Source organism: Pholcus phalangioides, unplaced genomic scaffold, assembly GCF_987345545.1.
Source record: "Pholcus phalangioides strain wild (caught in Gottingen) unplaced genomic scaffold, Ppha-v1.0 ptg000002l_1, whole genome shotgun sequence".
NCBI lineage: Eukaryota > Metazoa > Arthropoda > Arachnida > Araneae > Pholcidae > Pholcus > Pholcus phalangioides.
The window spans coordinates 4,208,056-4,227,456 of NW_028301595.1; the positions used below are offsets into that span (position 1 = coordinate 4,208,056).

At 35.6% G+C, this 19,401-nt stretch overlaps 1 protein-coding gene across 1 annotated transcript; it reads right to left on the reverse strand.

The window, feature by feature from the left end:
• Window positions 1-2,172: 2,172 nt before the first annotated feature.
• On the reverse strand, window positions 2,173-14,308 carry LOC149089099 (uncharacterized). The gene is made up of 3 exons (XM_089237238.1): window positions 14,222-14,308; window positions 8,672-8,779; window positions 2,173-3,506 (listed from the first exon to the last, which is right to left on the reverse strand). The coding sequence occupies exons 1-3, from the start codon at window positions 14,285-14,287 to the stop codon at window positions 2,850-2,852; spliced, it is 831 nt and encodes a 276-aa protein (XP_089093364.1). The 5' UTR covers window positions 14,288-14,308; the 3' UTR covers window positions 2,173-2,849.
• Between the last annotated feature and the right edge of the window lie 5,093 nt (window positions 14,309-19,401).

A 19,401-nucleotide genomic window follows, 5' to 3' on the forward strand; every position in this document is an offset into this window, starting at 1 on the left:
CTAATGAAAATTAAAACCTAATCAAAAAAAATCCAGAATTGATGAAAATTGAAAATTAATGAAAGACATAATTTCGAAAAACGATGAAAACTCAGAACTAATGCAAGAAATAATCCCACAATTTATGAAATAAATAATTCAGGAATCGATGGAAGAAATAACTCCAGAATCGTTCAAATTAATTAATTAGTTAACGAAAGAAATATATTTTTCTTTCATAAATTTATGAAAATCTACAACTAATGAAAGAAATACAGTCTAGTTCGCTTATAGCATACCCACCTTGGTGATTTCAAAAGTGTATGTTATAACCGACGTGCATGTAAAAAGCGATGTCTAGAAATTGATTCATACAACAGTCGTATTATGCGTGAAGTACATTATTGAGATTTTTCCAAACAAAATAAGCTTAGGCAGTACGTAATTAAATTCAATATGGCATGAATATAGTTTTCCGTTGATATCTCCTGAGGAATTCTGAAAGTGTTCGTGGAGAGAGTACATATGATACATAGAACATGCATTCATTTTTCTTAATTTAATTGATTCAACTGGTATAATGGTCATATATCCATATGCTAAAGGTGTTTTCATCCAAAATTGTCAGTTGTTGTTAATTTTTTGGCAAACATAAAAATATATTAACCAGTATTATGTCGTATAAGATTTACATCCTACGCAGCATAAAAAAAAATACATGGTATCATACCGCATATCGTTGTTTTTCATGATGCACATCGGTATAAAGCCAACAGTCAATTTTACTTGAAGAATTTATAACAAATACTTTTGTTATTTGATAGGGGGCAGCACGAATCATAACGCAAAGTTTCTCTATTTCAAGCAACATTTATGGACATTTCTCTTCTACAGATAATTAGTATTTGTGTAACCATACAAGAATTAAATGTGCATAGGTATTAATTCCCAGACTTGAAAAATCTGCACTTTGTCACGTGATGAAATATTCCGTACTGAAGAAATCATGTCGTGCAAAGGAAAAGAGAGATTTTTTTGGGACTGTGCTATGACCATGCAACTTGTTTTCAGGGGACGTTCCCGTGTGTTTTCCATCATCCCGATTTTTTTCATATAAAAATATCCCGTTTTTCCCGTATTTTCAACGAAGCCTACTTGAATCTTTCATTCTTCATTGAATCAAGCATTAAAATTATTTTGCCAACTTATAAATGAAAATTTGCGACTATAAATGTCAATATTGTGTTTCACATGTCACACACACGCACACATATTAAACCTTTTTTTTAACAAAATTGTTTTTAATCCACTGTGATTTGCAGTAGTGCTCCCGCCATTGGCAATTTTAGCAATAATTGGAGACTTTGCTTACTTTTGCCACCATATTTGCCGACAATTGTCGATTTCTCGTACTTAAAATCCTAGTTTCTCAATGTGGTTTTCCGGCCGGAAGATTTCAATGACTGAAATAATCTGAATGCTTCCGGGTGAATCGGAATCATTGACACCTATGGATGTGTAATTTTATGGAAATTAGTAGCCAATTCAACTTTCACGTATTTAATTCGTGTTCAGATAGAAGGCCTCCGCAGTCTGCTTGTGACGTCAGTAATAGTCCATTTTCCCTCGGAATATTCAGGGAAAAAAATTCCCTGCTCGTGCCAGTATCATCGTTGTGAGGAAATGATGTGATAAGGCTCAGAATTGAGAATTTCTATTCTCCACATCCAATCACTATTTGTGAGCCAATCAGGAAGATTCTACGCCAAAATAAGAAGAAACGAAATAGGATGCTGTGTTTCAAAATGTGGCAAACTTGCTAGGTAGTCTGAATGACTTTTATGGCAAACAGTGCAGAAGCCTTGGTTCAGCACACCAAATTACACGAGCAATGAGTATTTTTGTTTCGTAAGCAAAACCTTTGTCAGGATTTGTTGCCTAATGTAGTTAATAAGTCTCGCCACAGAGAGCAGCAGGCCTACAACGGTACGAATCTTCAATCGGGGTTCCAAAAAATAGATGGCAGCACTATAAGAAGCATTATACACAAACAAACGTCGCGGTAGTTTCACAACACGTACACTCAAAAATGTACCAATTCGTTAGAAGTTCCCGAGAGGAATATGCATGTGTGGCAGTGTAGTTAATATCGTACAAATAAATTGAAAGGAAAAAAAAAATCCCCACAAGCTTATAATTGTAAAACTTTATTTCACAAAAAAAAACGCTATCGATTCATTATAAAACACCCTATCAAATCAATCACAAAATCACAACAAAATCTACACAAAAAAATTAAAAGTAAAAATATATATATATATATCAGTGACACACTATATTAAAAAATATATATTCCTAGAAATCACCAATGAAGTTAAAACTTTTTTGAAACATGGAAAAGAATATAAATAACATGAAGTAAATTTTTTTTGTTCAAAGGTGTGAAAAAATAAATTAAAACAAACCAAAAATTAAATTTGAAGGAACATTTTTTGAACAGAAATTTATAATTTATATGAATTTTGAGTGAATGTGATTTCCAGTAAATTCGACTTCTCACATGGCGTATCGAAAAAAAAAAAATCATGACACAAACATTGACACTATTTTTCTTACATTCCATTGTCTTTACATGAGTCCCATGACTAAATTCACTTCAAGAAAGAGATCACAAGTGTTCACACATTGATTGAACATTGCATTGATCTATCGACATGAGATCACACCACATTCATTCTTCTTATCAATGTTCCAGCAATCTTCTCGTTAGTGTTAACGCGCCTAAACATGGCGTTTCGCGACATCTACAGGTGTCGATGGAATTTATTACCCTTTTTTTTGTTTGTTTTAGAAGAGAGGCGTTGAACACGTTACGAATAGCCTAACGGCTGATACGCGGGTAGAGATTTGACACCAGCGCTTGCCGCGTACGGTAATGCGTACCCAGGAGGCGCTACAGCGTAGTAATTCTGCAGCGTGGGTGCCCCCAAGGTGCCCACGACTTTGTTACTGTAGGGGCTGGCATAATACGCACCGGGATACGCCCCATAGTTCTGGTACGCGATCGGTGCCGGGGCAGCTGCTGCGGCTGCGTATGGGAAGACGGCTGCGCGCACGTATGGTGCTGCTGGTGCCACTGGTGCCGGTGCTGCTTTGACCAGGGGTTGATAGGACACCTGTTGGTATGTCGGTGGTGCGATCGGTAGCGTCAGTGGAGCCACGGCTACACGTGGCGATGGTGGTGGGGCCGCTACGACTGGAGCGATGGGTTTCCCGCTGGGGACTAGAACGGGTTTGTTGATGGTCGTCGAAGCCGGGTCTTGTGGTTCGACTCCGGGTTCGTTCGTCCTGACGTCGGCGCGGAACCCGTTCGCGTCGGCTACGTAGCTAACGATGCGTACGCGGCCGTCGGCGTCCCTCAGGCCGTAGGAACCGACTTTGTTACCGAAGACGTCCCCGGACTCTCTGCGGAAGGAGCCTCCAGATAAATGACCTTCATTATAGCCGAAATTGTAATTCCCAATTTCCTAAGGAAAAATATAAGTGGAATTATTTCAGTTAAAGTTGGCAAACTTGTTAAAGTTTTTAAAGTTGAAACGAGAAACTCTCCCGTGCTGGATAGTCTTCAAATGAAAAAGAGTTGAAAGGTATTAGTGTACCAAACACGAAAAATTACTCATTCTTACCTTTATACCTGGTAAACACCCCTGGTAAATCAACATAGAACATCATACTAACACCTTGTGGTCCGGAGGTTTTTCTATACATCATTGGCACTTTATAGTTTGTACTTTCACGATTGCGAGAAGGCCTATCCAGAATTAGCTTTCGTATTTAACAAGCTAATATAAGCTATGTATTGTACATTTACGCCATCCAAAAAACACAAAAGATAATATCTAGATGCCTTTCGGTAACCGTAAGAGGCAGTTATAATAATGAAGTACCGTTTTTTCCTGTCGATTCCGCCTCGACATAGGTCTGAAAAGGGTTAATGCCAAAATTAATTCATTTTTGGAGCATGACTGTCATCTGATTATTATTATGCCCAATTTGACGAAGAAATGGCTACTAAAAAACTCGAGCAATCGATGACTCGTCACTCAGCCATAGGGGGTTACCAGTTTTTTAACTCAGAAAGAGAGCATGGACATCATCATTTCAAAAAGCGACGTCGTCTTGAAGAGCGATTTCTGCTATCACTCCCTAGAAGAAGCTCGGTCTTTTCCCGGGGATCCATGAACTACAGACACCTAATTCTGCCTGCAGCTCTCTGAGACGGAAGTGGAATATCTAAATAAGTCACCAATCAGCGTTCTTTCCATATTAAATTAATTGTCCTTATAAAGTATAATGAAAACTAAATTACACTTGGCGGAAGATCGCTAATTCAGAACTAAAAACGGAGTGTAAAAGTGAGTTGTTTTTTTTTCTTTTTGAATGGAAATTCAATGGAAGAGAGAGGGAGAGATTTTCGTCTAATTTTATATCGATTAGTGTATACGATGGTTGACCCTTTAAATGCGTAGCTTTGCATTTTTTCAAAGGGTCTAAGGCCGAGTACCACACACACTCCTACGTTAACATTCCAACAGGAACCTCTAACGTATAGGGAGCATGTAGGAAAAAAGTCAAACCTCCCACGGAGGCCCAATGCACTCCATTAGGCGCAGAAAGCCAACACATTCTCCCATCGTATCCGCCACAAAGTCCACCTGAAAAGTACGAAAAAGAAAGAGATCCCAGGTGTATAACAATTAGGCCAATAACTGTAGGTGCTGGACTTGCATCTCGCAGACCCTTTCCGGAATAATAGAAGGATATAAAAACATTAATATGCAAAATAATATGAGAACAAGGGCAGACAGCGCCTTGGACGATGTAATACCACAATTCTCAAGAGAAATAGCATTATAGACAAAATTACAACCAAATAATAATAATAATAATAAAAAAATGTGCGAATCAATTGGAGAAAACAAAAAAGATTACTTCAGTATATTGTATATACCCAATGAGAAAATTTGCTCGAATGCAACCAATGCGCTTATTGGTTGAATTTTTCAAGTTTTGTAAAAGATCTTTTATCAAACTTTTATTGTGTAATCTTAGCCTTATAGACGCTTGCTGCTAGTTCGAAGATAAAAATTCAGAATTGACTCTGCACATAAGCGCTGAGGTAATTCTCCATCCATTTAATATTTTAAATTTACTGGTAAATCAAGGAAACAGTTATTTTCCGGATATTATGCTGAGGTGAACTCGGAAAGAACAGTCATTTCGTCTCCGCCGGGACACGGACCCAGGCCCTCTTGCATACCGGGCAAGCATGCTACCACTCGAGACATGATCCTGCCTTCAAAAAAATAATGCAAAAGCATGATGCATTACCAACTCTACTGAGATTCCTGGCGTTTAAAATAGCTTCTGTAATCAATTTTGCAATTTTTAGGTGACGGTTATGTGCAAAAATACAGCTTGATTCTCATCGAGTAACAATTGTTTGTCAGTGCAAGAACAACAATAATCTGCAACCATTGGCTTTAGAAGTTTACTTCCAATAACAAAAGTTTCAAATAACACGAGTTTTTCTTAACGTATCTTTTTTGAGGGGTATGGTATTTATAAAAAATAAATAAATTAACTTTTTGTACTGTCGGTGCCCGTGTGCTGAAACTTCCGATAACGGAGATGTAGTTCCGCTGTGTTGGTAAGTTTCTATCATCTTGAAAATCTCCATTTTTAGGAACTGCACACAAAAAAATGACTTCAACTGTTGGTAATTTTCAATTATTATACACCGCATTTAAATTTCATTGCGCAATCAAAACGAAATCCTACTAAGCAAAATGTATCCGAGACTAGGGACCAAAACCCATGTATTTCCGCAAAAACATCTCGATATCGGCTCATGAAGTTCATCGAGCTAATTATTTTTCATGACATTTTTGTGATCATTATCCTCCTTCTTTTTTGCTGCTGCAGCATTCCGGAGAAATGTACTGTCACGTGAATCTGTTTGCATTCTGGACAAAATAATATGCTCTAGCATATTAATCAAAGAAAAAAAAAAATATATATATATATAAAGTACAATAAAATTAATAAGTTTCCGTGATGTTTTAACAATGAATGCCCCTGATAGACAAATACAGAGGCGTCCTCCTAACCAGATCATCCCATCGCTTCGTCTCAACGAAGAGAGATATAAAGAAGTGATCAAAGAACTGCAAAAAATACAAAGGCCACAACAGGTAAAATATTCAACGAGGTGACTGAAAAAAAAGATGCTCATAAACAGTTTGGATGCCACAAATACAATTAAAAAGCAGCAACCCAAAATATGAGCCATTATCTCGAAAAAACTAATGACACATCAAAATAAAACTAATACAAACAAATGATTATGATAAAATAAAATACATTGCCCATAAAAAATGTTATGATTGCCTTATCTAAGTATGTATAGCTTCTCGATTTATCCGACTATTTCTATCGTACTTCTTTTTAAACGTATGTTAGAATTCACGTGTTAGAATTCACGACCCCTGGAGGTGAGGTATTCCATTTATTGGAAACCCTATTGGAGAAAACCCCCTGCGACATCACAATCTGTAATCGTCCCGTAATAAACGATACTGGTGTCCCCTTGTTGAAGCAGTTGATTGGTGGTGCATCAATTACTCATAGTTCATCCGTTAGACTATAAGTTGGACTAAATTACTTCATTCATATCACTTGACACCCGCATTTTTCCAATGTGAACATATTCAGAAAATTAAGTCCCTTTTTCATAGCTCAAAACCCTTGTACCAACGAGAGCACACGTCGCTCTTCTTTGCACGCTTCCAACCTAAGTCTATGTCCCTCTTTAGGTGTTGGTCTCCAAAACCTTGTGACATAATCTAGTCCAGAACGAACTAAGCCTCGAAAAAGCGAAAGAATGACTTTAGTAGAAAGCGAAGAGATTTTTTTAAAAATGAAACTCCCACCCGAACATTCTATTTGATATTTTGACCACCGCTGAACAATGTTGAGAAATCCTAAGCCGCTCCTCAATGAGAATTCTAGAATCGGTGATCCTAGTTACATCGGGAATAATGCAGTAAGAAGTACTATAACTTCATATCTATATATATATATATATATGTTCCCCCATAGGAGTTTCCCGGAGGGAACCTTTATTTTCTCCAGAAAAAAAAAGAGAAAATAAAAAGTCAAACTTTACATCCTACCCCAAGGAGCACCAGGAATAATATAGTAGAAGTCCGTTATAACGAGAATCTCGCTATAACGAGTGATTGTCAAACCGTTAATGTTAAAGATCCAAAAAAATATATCCTGTCGTCGCGAGTTGAAAATTAGGAATCATTCACTATAACGTCAAAAGACTTCCCAAAAATTACCGGTTTTCCTTGTCTCTCTACAAGAATTGGACATTATGACCATCATAACACACTTTTCTCATATAAAGTACCCTGTAAGGGTACTTGTAACAAATAATAGACACAGAAAAGTCCATTAAAAAGTGTTTTAACCACGTCTTATTTTCGGGCTTCCCCACTATACACATGGGCTATGTAATTATTTGATCCTTTGGTAATTTTTGTCTCACCGCGATCATTTTCTGCACACCGGTACCTACAATTTATTGCCGATTCCTAACTTCTGAACAACAGCCTTGTTTTATACTCACCAAGAGGTTGGTGCGCTAACGCTTCGGTGTGGGACTACCTGCTGTAGCAATCTTTTCCTGTCGTCACGTTACGGTTGTACCTCTATGTTCTTAAAGTTTCTGGCAAGGCAACTCGAGACACCTCTAAACATCCTTTGGTATTTTAGGTGAGTATCTTATCGACCCGGGGGATACAGCGCCCTTTTCGCCCTATTCGACTTTTGCCTCTTTCAGTGACTAAGATCACGGGACCAGAACCTGCAGTTTAAAGGCGTTTTCGAATAACTGAAAAAAAAATCGTGCTAAAAAAAACTTTCCAATTAGCGAGAAAATTGTGACGAGTCCATGCAACCATGGAAGTGAGCAGTAATATAATAAGTCAGCTTTTAATTTTTCAATTGGTCGACTAAATAGCTTTGATAATACGAAATTTCTATGCAAAATGTGTGTGAGACTAAAAATTCAATTTCATGTTCATCTAAAAGGCGTTTTAATGCAGATAAAGCAGCAATTTCCAACAACTTTCTAACCTTACAGAGCAAAATATGGGAATTCACTTACAACGAGAAGTCCGTTATAACATCTCAACGTCCAGTAATTGTTTCCTCGTGATTGTGAACTGTCGTTATAATGGATGTCTGCTGTGTTTCTATTTCACTCGTAAGGGAAACGTGGGTTGTTCGAACCAAAATGAGCTACCATTCGCTTGTCAAAGCGGAAACTCGTGCTCCATTCATTAGCCTATATTCAAGTTCATCTGGAGCAACTCCCTATCGCTTGATATTAATAGTAATACGGTAGTCACGTTATAAAAATAGACATGTAATAAGAAATACATATTACGTGTGCGTTTTTGCAATGTAATTGCCTTTTTATAAGTGACCAGTACAGCACAATACCCTGGGCTATCAGTTTTCACTGTATTTAGACTAACTTATAACATTGTACATCACTTGATGAATTGCTAATTGTAAATTTTGGTAATCATAAAAAAACCAAATATTGCTCGTCACTTACATCCTGGTTGTTAAACTGCAGTGATGCACCATAATCGTCTGGGTTTTTCAATGTCTGCAGGACCAATGCGCAGTGACCCAGAGACAGACAAGACAAAATAAATAGCACCTATGAATGAAAATAATTCGTTTAAAATTTGGAGGAAGTATAATATCTAATTCAAAATGTTTGATTTGAAAACCATTGTTATTTAGTTTGTTGTCAGTGAGAATATGATAAATAAATTCTGAATTTTTGATCAATTCTCGATACTTTTTATCTACGTTTTCATTTTCAAGACTTTAATTTTGAATTTTCACTTATTAACCGCGATTTGACTGGAATTTCCACATAATTCTATTATAAAAATTTTGAATACGAAAAAAAGGAACAAATAAATTTTTATGTGGAACGTAAAATACGTGAGACGTTTTAGAAATTTTGGCATTTATAATATACTTTAGTTTGAATCAAGATTATGTGCGCGCAAACTACAACCTATTAACTGTTTATACAAATACAAATACAAATACAACGCCACAACAGGCAAATTGCCCAACGAGGTGGCTGATCCCCGAGCCCCTACCTACTACTGCTACACCACACATGCAACCCCCCCCCCGCGGAACCCACAACGAATCGGTACGTGCGGGAATGTGCGTGTACGTGTAGTGCAACCTGACGTAAAGTTTGTTTCTGTGTAATGCTTGTTATGTGTAGTGCTGTCATCTGCCCCCAGTTTTACTAACTATGAGTGAAGTGTTATGGTTGAATGATTTACCGTTGTAGGACTGTTGCTCTCTGTGGCGAGACTTTTTAACGGGGAGATCGGCTCGCATTTGCGCCTTGAAGTTGGGAACCACAGAAAACCAACTTCAGCCGACCACCACTGTGGGGTTCGAACCCGGATCCTCGCATCACGAGTCCGGCACTAGACCAAAACATTCATTTTTTGAATTTTCAAAATAATTTTGCATTTTTGATATCCAAAGAATGCATTAAAAACATAAATGTTAGCAAATCTTTATTTTTCCAAATTTTCAATTTATTATTTTTTTTGTGTGAAGAAATTGTTAATTTCTTTCACATTTTTCCAGATGATGCGGGATATATATATATATAATCATCTTCACTAAGAATTTTTTTCAGAATTTTGTTGCTAAATTTTATGTAATAAATCACGCTTTTCCGGAGGCACTTTCTCCTGGAAGGCATCTTAAAAATTTAAAAATCACCCTGAAAGTTTAAATTTAAGTGCTGCTCACTGATGAAAGCCCCCCCCCCCCCAGTTCATATTCGCAATATTCCAATTCAATACTTACACAACCCTTTACGTCAGCGCTTAACTCTCTGAGGTCAAAAAAATAAATAAATTCCACACTATGCAAAAGCAATCCACACATTTGTGGCACCATGGTCACAAAAGGGTTAAAGATTTATATTCATCCTGAAGCATTAGAAAAAATAATTATAAAGATTTTTATCTGCGTTTATCATTTCTGTTTGGCACTCGAATAGAAATTATTTCAGACTTATTATGGGACCCTCCAAAGAGGCTAATTTAGCCTTTATTTTACGGCCCAATACGAAATAATTCAACTTTTATACTGCCCTCGAAAGATATATTCAACTCACTTCACCTTTCATCAAATAATTCAGTTTTCATGCGCCCCCCCCCCTCCCCTAAGAAGTAATTCAGGCTTTATGTTGCCATGGACGAACTGATGCAGCTTTTGTACGGCTTCATTTAAAATGAAAGCAATCATTGAAGAAAAACCGCCAATCCTCGGAATATTTCAACAACTACAGGTTGTCCCACAAGTACGTAAATAGTTTCGAAATGCATAAAAATGGAAGAAATTGGTATATTTGAATGGGGTTTACGAAAAGTTATTCTCAAGGTGGATTTTTTTGGGGGAATACAGAAAAAAAATTATTAAAATTTTTGTTGGCACAAAGTACTGCAGGAAAGCAAATCATAGAATTTTGGACCTGAACCTTTCTTCAATCTCTTCTGTGACCGAAATGTTCGTAAAGCTTAAACCTAAACTAATGTAAGCGCCAGTAACACGAAAATTCCGAAAAGAGCCGTTAATCGAAGACTGCATTTTCTTGGACTCGATTTAAATATTATCATTGATTTTCTTATTTTCATGCAATGCCCTCTATCGAAAAAGTTCGAACTAATTCTTTTTTTCTATACCAAACCCCCCCCCCTCTTTGTAAGAAAATTTTTTCCGAAAATTGCATTTAAATACAAATATTTTTAGTTTTTATAATTTTTCAAACCATTTGTGAATCGATAGAACATTTCGTATGTACACAAAGTTATTAAACACAAACAATATAAAATAAAAAATTAATTATGTTGTACTGCTGTACATTCGTATGCATTAATCATTCATTTGCATTTGTGTACAATAATAATATTAAGTTGTGTTTATAGTTCCTCATTAAGACAGAGATTTGTAATTTTTCCTATTATTATAATATCCCAACAATAAAACTACATTTTGAATTATTATCTATACAATCTAATTTTAATCAAAAAGAAAACAATGGTATAGTATCAGTACCTACTGGCGTATGCAGTTTTTAAATAATGCAAATAGCATAATTATATAATAGCATAATATAATTATATAATAGCATAATATAATTAATTATGCATAATAATTATTATCTTATACGCAATAATATAAAATGTCCCACCTAAACATATTTTTGGAATTTTGTAAATATCTTATAGTAGAAATATTATAACAGATCGTATTTTTTCATCATATTAGCTATAAAGTATATAAATACTCATTATTAGTCAAAATTGTCGATAGTAAGTAATTTAGTCGAAATTGTCTATAGTAAATAGCAAAGAAATTTGTCAAATACATTTGATATATGGACAACTTGTATTTTTTCAAAATAAAATAACATTGCATGAATTCATTTCATAGTCAATTCCATATACAAAATTTATAATATAAACAATTATTGTTAATGAATCGATTCAAAATTTTAAAAACTTTGCATCTTATAATTGAAATATAACAGCTATAACAAATCGTATTTTCATCGAATTGGAATAATATTAAATAGAATAATAAAGAAATGAAATAACGTAAAAATAATTATTCGTTTCCATATACTTATAAAAAAGTAAGATTAGAATACAATTAGAATTAGAAATAAATTCCCACATCACATTTACTAAATACCTTTTAGGAAAAAGAAATTTAATATTTTTTATTATTTAAAATTTCAATAACTTTGTATCTTACTTTATAATATAAACATACTAATAGCTATAATATATCGTAATTTTATTACAATCGCCAAAAAATATAATAAAGGCATAATTTCGTCAAATTAGCTAATAGTAAATAGTGAAGAATTCGGTCGAATAAATAACGACAACCAACATTTTCTAAAGAAGAATAACATTGAACGAATTTCCCTATAATACAAAAAATTCCTAACTAATGAGTTTCAATATAAAATTTCTAAAATAATTTTTACTATTCAAAACGAAAAATAAGAAATATCAAAAACTATTTTTTAAAACAGTTTTAAATTTTAAGAACATTTTGTACATCTTATAATATAGATGTAATTACCTATAGGAAATTCTATTTTCACCACATTAGCGAAAAACTACGTAAATACATAATATTAGTCGAAATAGTCGACAGGAAATATGTAATTTGGTCGAAATAATCATTATTAAATTTTGAGGAAATGAGTCAAAAAATGTCAAATAAATAAGAACGAATTGCATTTTCTAAAATAGAATAATATTGAATGTATTTATCAATTCCATATACAAAATTGATAATATAAATAGCTATTGTTTATAAATTTCCATCTAAAATTCACAAAATAATCCCTATAATTAAAAGCGAAGGATTACAAATATCAAATGTGTGTTCTCTACAAATCTACAATTTTAGATCGATCTTCACCAAATTTTGCATATATACCAAATGGGACCCCACTTAAACGATAGGCTACTTTAAAAGTTCGCCAAAGCGGGGCAAACGCACGAAATGGGCTAAAAACTGTCGGGCAACAATGGTTTTTGGGCCTCAACAATCACTTTCGGACCGTTTACTTTGGTTACCGTGGTTTCCTAGCGATGTGTTTCAGACGTGTATATGCCTTTACAATGTTGAATTCTCAATTTTTGAAATATTGAATTAGCTTAGAGATACGAAGCTCACAAGTAAATATAAAGTTAATTGGCCGGACCTACTTTTGAGTTGGATATCCAGGCAATAACATTGTGATTTCAACTTTTTATTCATATCTTCTCAATCTTAAAATTAAATCTCCGTAATTGGAAAATTAATGTCTCCGTAATTGTCTTTTAATATTCAATTGCATAAATTCATATATTTTAGGCGGTTTTAAAATTAATTATGGGCCCGTAAAGTACATCGAAGGAATTCCACAGCTTTAATTAAGCATTTTTTGAAGCAGAAACAGGCAGATGGATAACTTGAAGTTCGAGGGGAGATCGAGATACCTAGCACCCCTTGAAAAAAACAACAACAATATATTCATTTCTTTAAATCTAGATTTGTTTCTACCATGAGTAAAATTCTTTTCTTCACATCTACATATAATTTTACCTATACCTATATTTTTGTTTTATTTTAGTAGGGGAAAGTCACTCAGTATCGACCTTCTCTCTCTTTGAAGTCGCCATATTAGTTAACTTGAACACGGTTTGTCCCTCAAAGAAAGAGGGAGATATCACGTTATCCAAAAAGCCTCATTGAAGAAAACCGGGGCAGCGCCAGGTGTTATAGCTAGTGGAAATACAATAGCTATAACAAATTGTACTTTCATCATATTAACTAAAAAGTAAAATAAATAGGCCTATAAGTAAATAGTAAATAATTTAGTCGAAATATGCAAATAAATAAGAACAACTTGCATTTTCCAAATTTGAATAAGGGAATGGACGAATTTGTCGATCCCATATATAAATTTATAATATAAATAGTTATTATTAATTAATTCGATGTAAAATTTGTAAAGTAATTTCTATATCGTTAAAAGTAAAAGATAAGTCTAAAAAATCTGTCTCAAATCTTAAAAACATCAAAAGTTATTTTCTAAGACAAAAAAAATTAAATTTTTTTAAATTTATAAATTTGAAGAAATTTCTTTACATCTTGTAATGGTTATAACAAATCATTCTTTCGGCATAAATAGAAAATAAATAAATGAATAAAATTAGTCAAAATTATCAATAGTAAATAATTTAGTCGAAATATCCAAATAAAGAGCAACAAATTGCATTTTCAAAAATAGAATAATAAATTTCATGTACAAAATTTATAATATAAATAGTAAAACTGTTAATAAATTTCGAAAAAAATCTTAATAATTTCTATAACTTCTCAGAGATTTGTTTTAAAAATATCTGAAATTATTTTCCCATAAACAAATTGTAATTAATTTATACAAATAATTCATCAATACTATTATTTTCAATTCATAAATATAATTAAATTTTTAATTATCTCTTATCTATTTATTTTTTTTATTTTTTCACCAGTACTGTACCTTCATGTTAATCCTAAATATAGACGATCCAAGAGATGATTTGCAGATGATGGTGCCTAGTAGCATAGCTGCCGTACTACCTCTGAAGCGAAACACTCACTTTATATATACTAGGGTTAATACCAAAAAAACAAAACAACAAAATTATGACCAGGACACCAAATGTACGAGTATTGTGACGTCGCCGCCGTAATATGGCGAAATTATTCCTATAAAAAAAAAAATTCTGTGTCATATGGGAAAAGAGAAAAGTTGACTTCTTCTTACTTATTTCTCCATTCTTTTCTTCGCATCTCCACATATAATTTTACCTATACCTATATATTTTTACTTTCATTTTAGTAGGGGAAGGTCACACTCGGTATCGACCTTCTCTCTGTTTAAAGAAATAAAAAACAAGAAACGGCCTGGAATGCCGAATACATACAGCAATAATAATAGTAAAATGAAAATGGTTTTTTCGTACCCGAATAGTGGCTATTGTTGTTAAGAATCCAAATATTATTTTATTACTTTTTTTCTTACTCCATAAGGGAGCCTTGGTAGAGATTTACGGCCTGGACGTATACATAAACGTTTTGGAGGCAAATAATAATAATATAAATATATATTTATATGTATATAAGAAATAATGATAATAATGGCTTAAAGGGTATGTGCCATGAAGCACATATTTGTATATGGTTTTTTTTTCTTTGTTAGATATATATGAGAGAGAGAGAGTTTTTATGTCTCGGCTTTTCTAGGAATTGAGAAATGTTTGGGAAATATTCGACACTTTTAAATATTTATTTTGTATTAAATCGGCGTTTTGTTGTTGGTGTATACACGTGTGTATGTATTGCTAGCTTGTGTATTATTATGATGATGATGATGGTGGTATTATATTGTATTATGCGTGCTTTTCTATTAGCTCATCATGGAGCTGTGTTTTGTCTGATTTGAAATTATGATTTTGGAAATGGAAGAAGCTTCCTGACAACGAAGAATAATGAGAGGAAAAAAATATTTACGTTTTAAAAAAAAAGTTATGCGTAAAAGATAAAATTTTTCATGATTTACGGGAAAATCACCGCTGGGAAAATTCGCCAACAACAGTTCGTCACCAGTAAAGCAGTAGTCGACTTATTGAACAAGTGAGTGAATGTGCGAGCGAGTGAGTAACCGCATGAGTGACAGAGTGAGTTACCATTTCAGTAAGAGATTGAGTGAGTGACCATGTGAGTAAGCGATTGAATGGCCGTGTGAGTAATCGATTGAGTAATTGAACATTGGAGTAAGTGATTGAGTGACCGAGTGAGTAACTGGGTGACCGTGTGAGTAAATTACCGAGTAATTGACCATGGGAGTAAGTGATTGAGTAACCGATTGAGTGACCGAGTGAGTAACTGGGTGACTGTGTGAGTAAATGAGTGCCCGTGTGAGCAAGCGCTTGAGTGACCGTGTGAGTAAGTAAATGATCGTTCGCGTGAATAACTGTATAAGTGAGTGGATCACTGGCGATATTAATTACCGAGCGAGAGAGTTCCAGAGTGACCAACTCACCACTATATCAGTGAATTTTCCGAACACGATTTTTCATGTATACACTCACTTATGAAGTAACATGGAGCAAATTTATTTTAAAAATTTTTACAGCTAATACATATGCGAGCGCTTGGCTATTTATGATTGTTATGAAAATAATTACTGTTGTTAAAAAACAATCGTCATTACTTATTATAATCACATAATTACCATAACTAAAAAATAATTTTTACTTCAGTTTTATACTCTTTTCAAAATTATTTTTGGAAAAATTATATTTAAAAAAGTCCTGATAAAATTTTGATGCTTTTTTTGTCGATAGATAGCGCTTTTAAAAATAAACCGCTAGAAATATATTAATCAGAGTTATAAAATGCAGGGTGTAAAAAATTAACCGCTTATTTCTAACCTTTTCCTGTTACTACTACTTCACCAAACACCAACTCTAGCCATATCGCTGTATTGCAATTTACTGCCATTAGTGAGATGGGTCGTAAGTGAAGGCGCTATCTATCGGTGGTCGCCTCGAGTTCGTTTTTCAGGGAAAATATCTTATCTATATCCTCCCTTGGATTCGAACCCGGGACCCTGACAACAACCTTCACGATGGTAGACGAGCATCTTACCACAATGCCACTCGGGCCTTTTCCTGTCACTGATACTTCCATATAGTTTTCATTGTAATTTTGAGATTGGTGGATGAAGCACTATTGCTGATGTTGTTTTACATCAGTCATGAGTCACCGTCTGAAACTTTGCAAACGTTTCGGACAATGAAAAAATTGAAGAAATGTTTAGGTCTAATCAATCATTCGACTCGTTTTCAGCGCCTTCTATCGACGAAAATTTGAACTGAACTTTTTTTTTTTTACTTAAGGAAAAAACCCCCTTCGTTAGAATAATTTTTTTCCGCAAACCGCATTCAAATCCAATTCCTTCACATTCCTTATAAATTTTTAGACTATTCACGAATTCATGGGGCACCCTATAGTTCGGAATACGAGGAGGGACCCCTAACTCTGCTTAACCATTCATGCACCTTGTACCCAATTCCCATTCCCCTGCGGAATTTCTAACAATCGATACATTTGATCATTTTTGTCGCACCACTGTCATTTTCTGCACACGAGGGCTAATTAGGCCGGGGCCTACAATTTATTGCCGTTTCCGAACGGCAGGCTTGTTTTTACACTCATCGAGAGGTTGATGCGCTAACCTCTCGGTGGGGGACTCCCTGTGGTAGCAATTTTTTCGGCGGTCACGTCGCAGTTTCTGTTGTACCCCTGTGTCAGGAACGTTTTGCTGACAAGGACGAAGGTATCGAACTCGCGACACCTCTAACTTTAGGCGAGTATCTTATCAACCTGGGCTACCGCGCCCGTATCCGTACATGCAGGAATTCGGTGCGTGTGTAGCTTTAACGCATTTATGTTGTCGGAATTGTACTTGCTTCGTGTTCTTGCTGGTGCTGCCATCTTGTTTTCATATTTTGAAGTGAAGATGGTACATGCTTGATTTTTTTTTTTTTTTTTTTTTTTTTCGTGTTATGTAAGTATCGTGATGAAGATGTGCCTGTCCTCTGCGGTATACTTATGTGGAAACCGAGAGGTGCATTTATGGTTTTGCCGCCTGTAAGCATATACGAATTTTGCCGTCCTTCTCCAATTCAGTCTAATTTTCTTGCCTATTTTCCTGAATTCGCACACTATGTGCTGTCAAACCTCGATAATGAGTCACTCTTGGGAGAGCAAAAAATATGACTTGATAAGCGGAGTGACTCATTAAACGGAGTAGGCCATAGCTGTGCCAATTCCTGTCTGACGATAATTGGGACTTCCAAAAAGTTATCCGGTAAGCGGAGTGACGTGTTAACCGGGTGACGCACTAACGAGGTTTGACTGTACCACCTCTGTTAAAGTAGTCACTCATTTTTGGTCATGCTTGTGCACTGTTTTAGTTACTCACTGACCTGATCTCTCATCCTATATGTCACTCGTTTGGTCATTCACATATCACATACTTGCTCACGCTCTGAGTCACTCTTTTGTTCACGCTCTGAGTCACTCTTTTGTTCACTCGTGAGTTTGTAAACTTAGTCATACATGCTGAACCCATAGCCATCGGTCCAATCGTGACCGTCGGATTCATCTGATGTGGCCCACGACATCAAACCTAATTTTGTAAAAGTTAACTAAGCGGCACATTCCCGGATCACTCACGTGTCCAAGGGTGCTGAAGATGACTTAAGTGGCCCGCGACGAAGTTCCAGATTGCTTAAGCAGCACGCAACGCATTTACAGATTACTTAAGTGACCCCTGGTCCATTTATAGATTTCTCAAGCAGCTCGTGGTACATTTTCAAATCACCTAAGTGGCCCAAGGCATATTTACAGATCACTTAAGTGACCTGGAGCACTGTAACAGATGAAATATGTGGCCCGTACTCTCCACACGGTTGAGCACCTTTACTATAGGTCACTGTTGTGATCACTCACTGACCTAGTCCCTTGCTGTCTGGGCAGAGGCGGATTTATAGAGGGTTATAGAAACATTTCGTCGCCTTTCTCTCATTCTACCAATTTTCTTGGACACTTGTTCCTCAAATTTGCCACCCCTCTGAACTTGCCGCCCTGGACTAAGCCCCACTCCCAGTAAATACGCCACTGTGTGTATACTTGTATACGCTTCTTTAAATCTCGCATTTGAATGCATATTGTCAAAGGGTTCTCTATTTACCCTATAACGGAGGCCCGAACTTCTTGTGTAACCTGATCATTTTCGCATCTGCCTACTCTCGCACATGCTTTTTTGAATTGTATCTGAATTTACAATTAACTCGGGGCCCTTCAAGTCCCACACCAGGGGCCCCGATTTATTATTATTTTTTAACTTCTACGTATTTGTTGTGTAGTTCGCACTTTTTTGTATATATTTCTACATGTGCATGATAGTTTGAATACATAATATCAAGGAGTCCTCTAGGGCAGTGGTTCTCAACCTTTGGAAGCCCGCGGCCCGGTAAATCTCTTTTGCGTAAGTGAAAGGTCCGGTCATACATACAACTAACGAGAAATTAATGGGGGAAAATGAAACTGCGAATCACTCACGGCCCGGTAGGACTAGTGTTAGGGCCCGATACTGGGTTGCGGCCCGGCGGTTGAGAAACACTGCTCTAGGGACCCTAAAATAGGGCAACCCCGAACTCGTTTTATAATCTGATTCTCTTCGTATGCGTCTGACTTCGCACATGGTTTTTTGTAATTGTATATGAATGCATATACATGACTAGGTGGGGTCGTTTAGGCAACGCCATCTATAGCTATGTGCTTTAGAAAGTGTTGGTTTAGGTCCCTTGATAAGGGGACCCCAATTATTACTCAGAATTTTCTCCGGCACGACCACGGCCTTCAATCGGTGAATTCGATACGGAAATTTGCCGCTGGGAAAATTCTCCAACGGAATAATCACCAAAATTCACCAACAACAGTTCGTCACCAGTGCATGAGTAATCGAGTTATCGAGCAAGTGAGTGAATGTGAGAGGGAGTGAGTGACCGCATGAGTGACAGAGTGAGTGAGTGACCGTTCGAGTGAATGATTGAATGAGTAACGGTGTGAATGACCAAATGAGTGGTTGAATGTCCCGGTGAATAA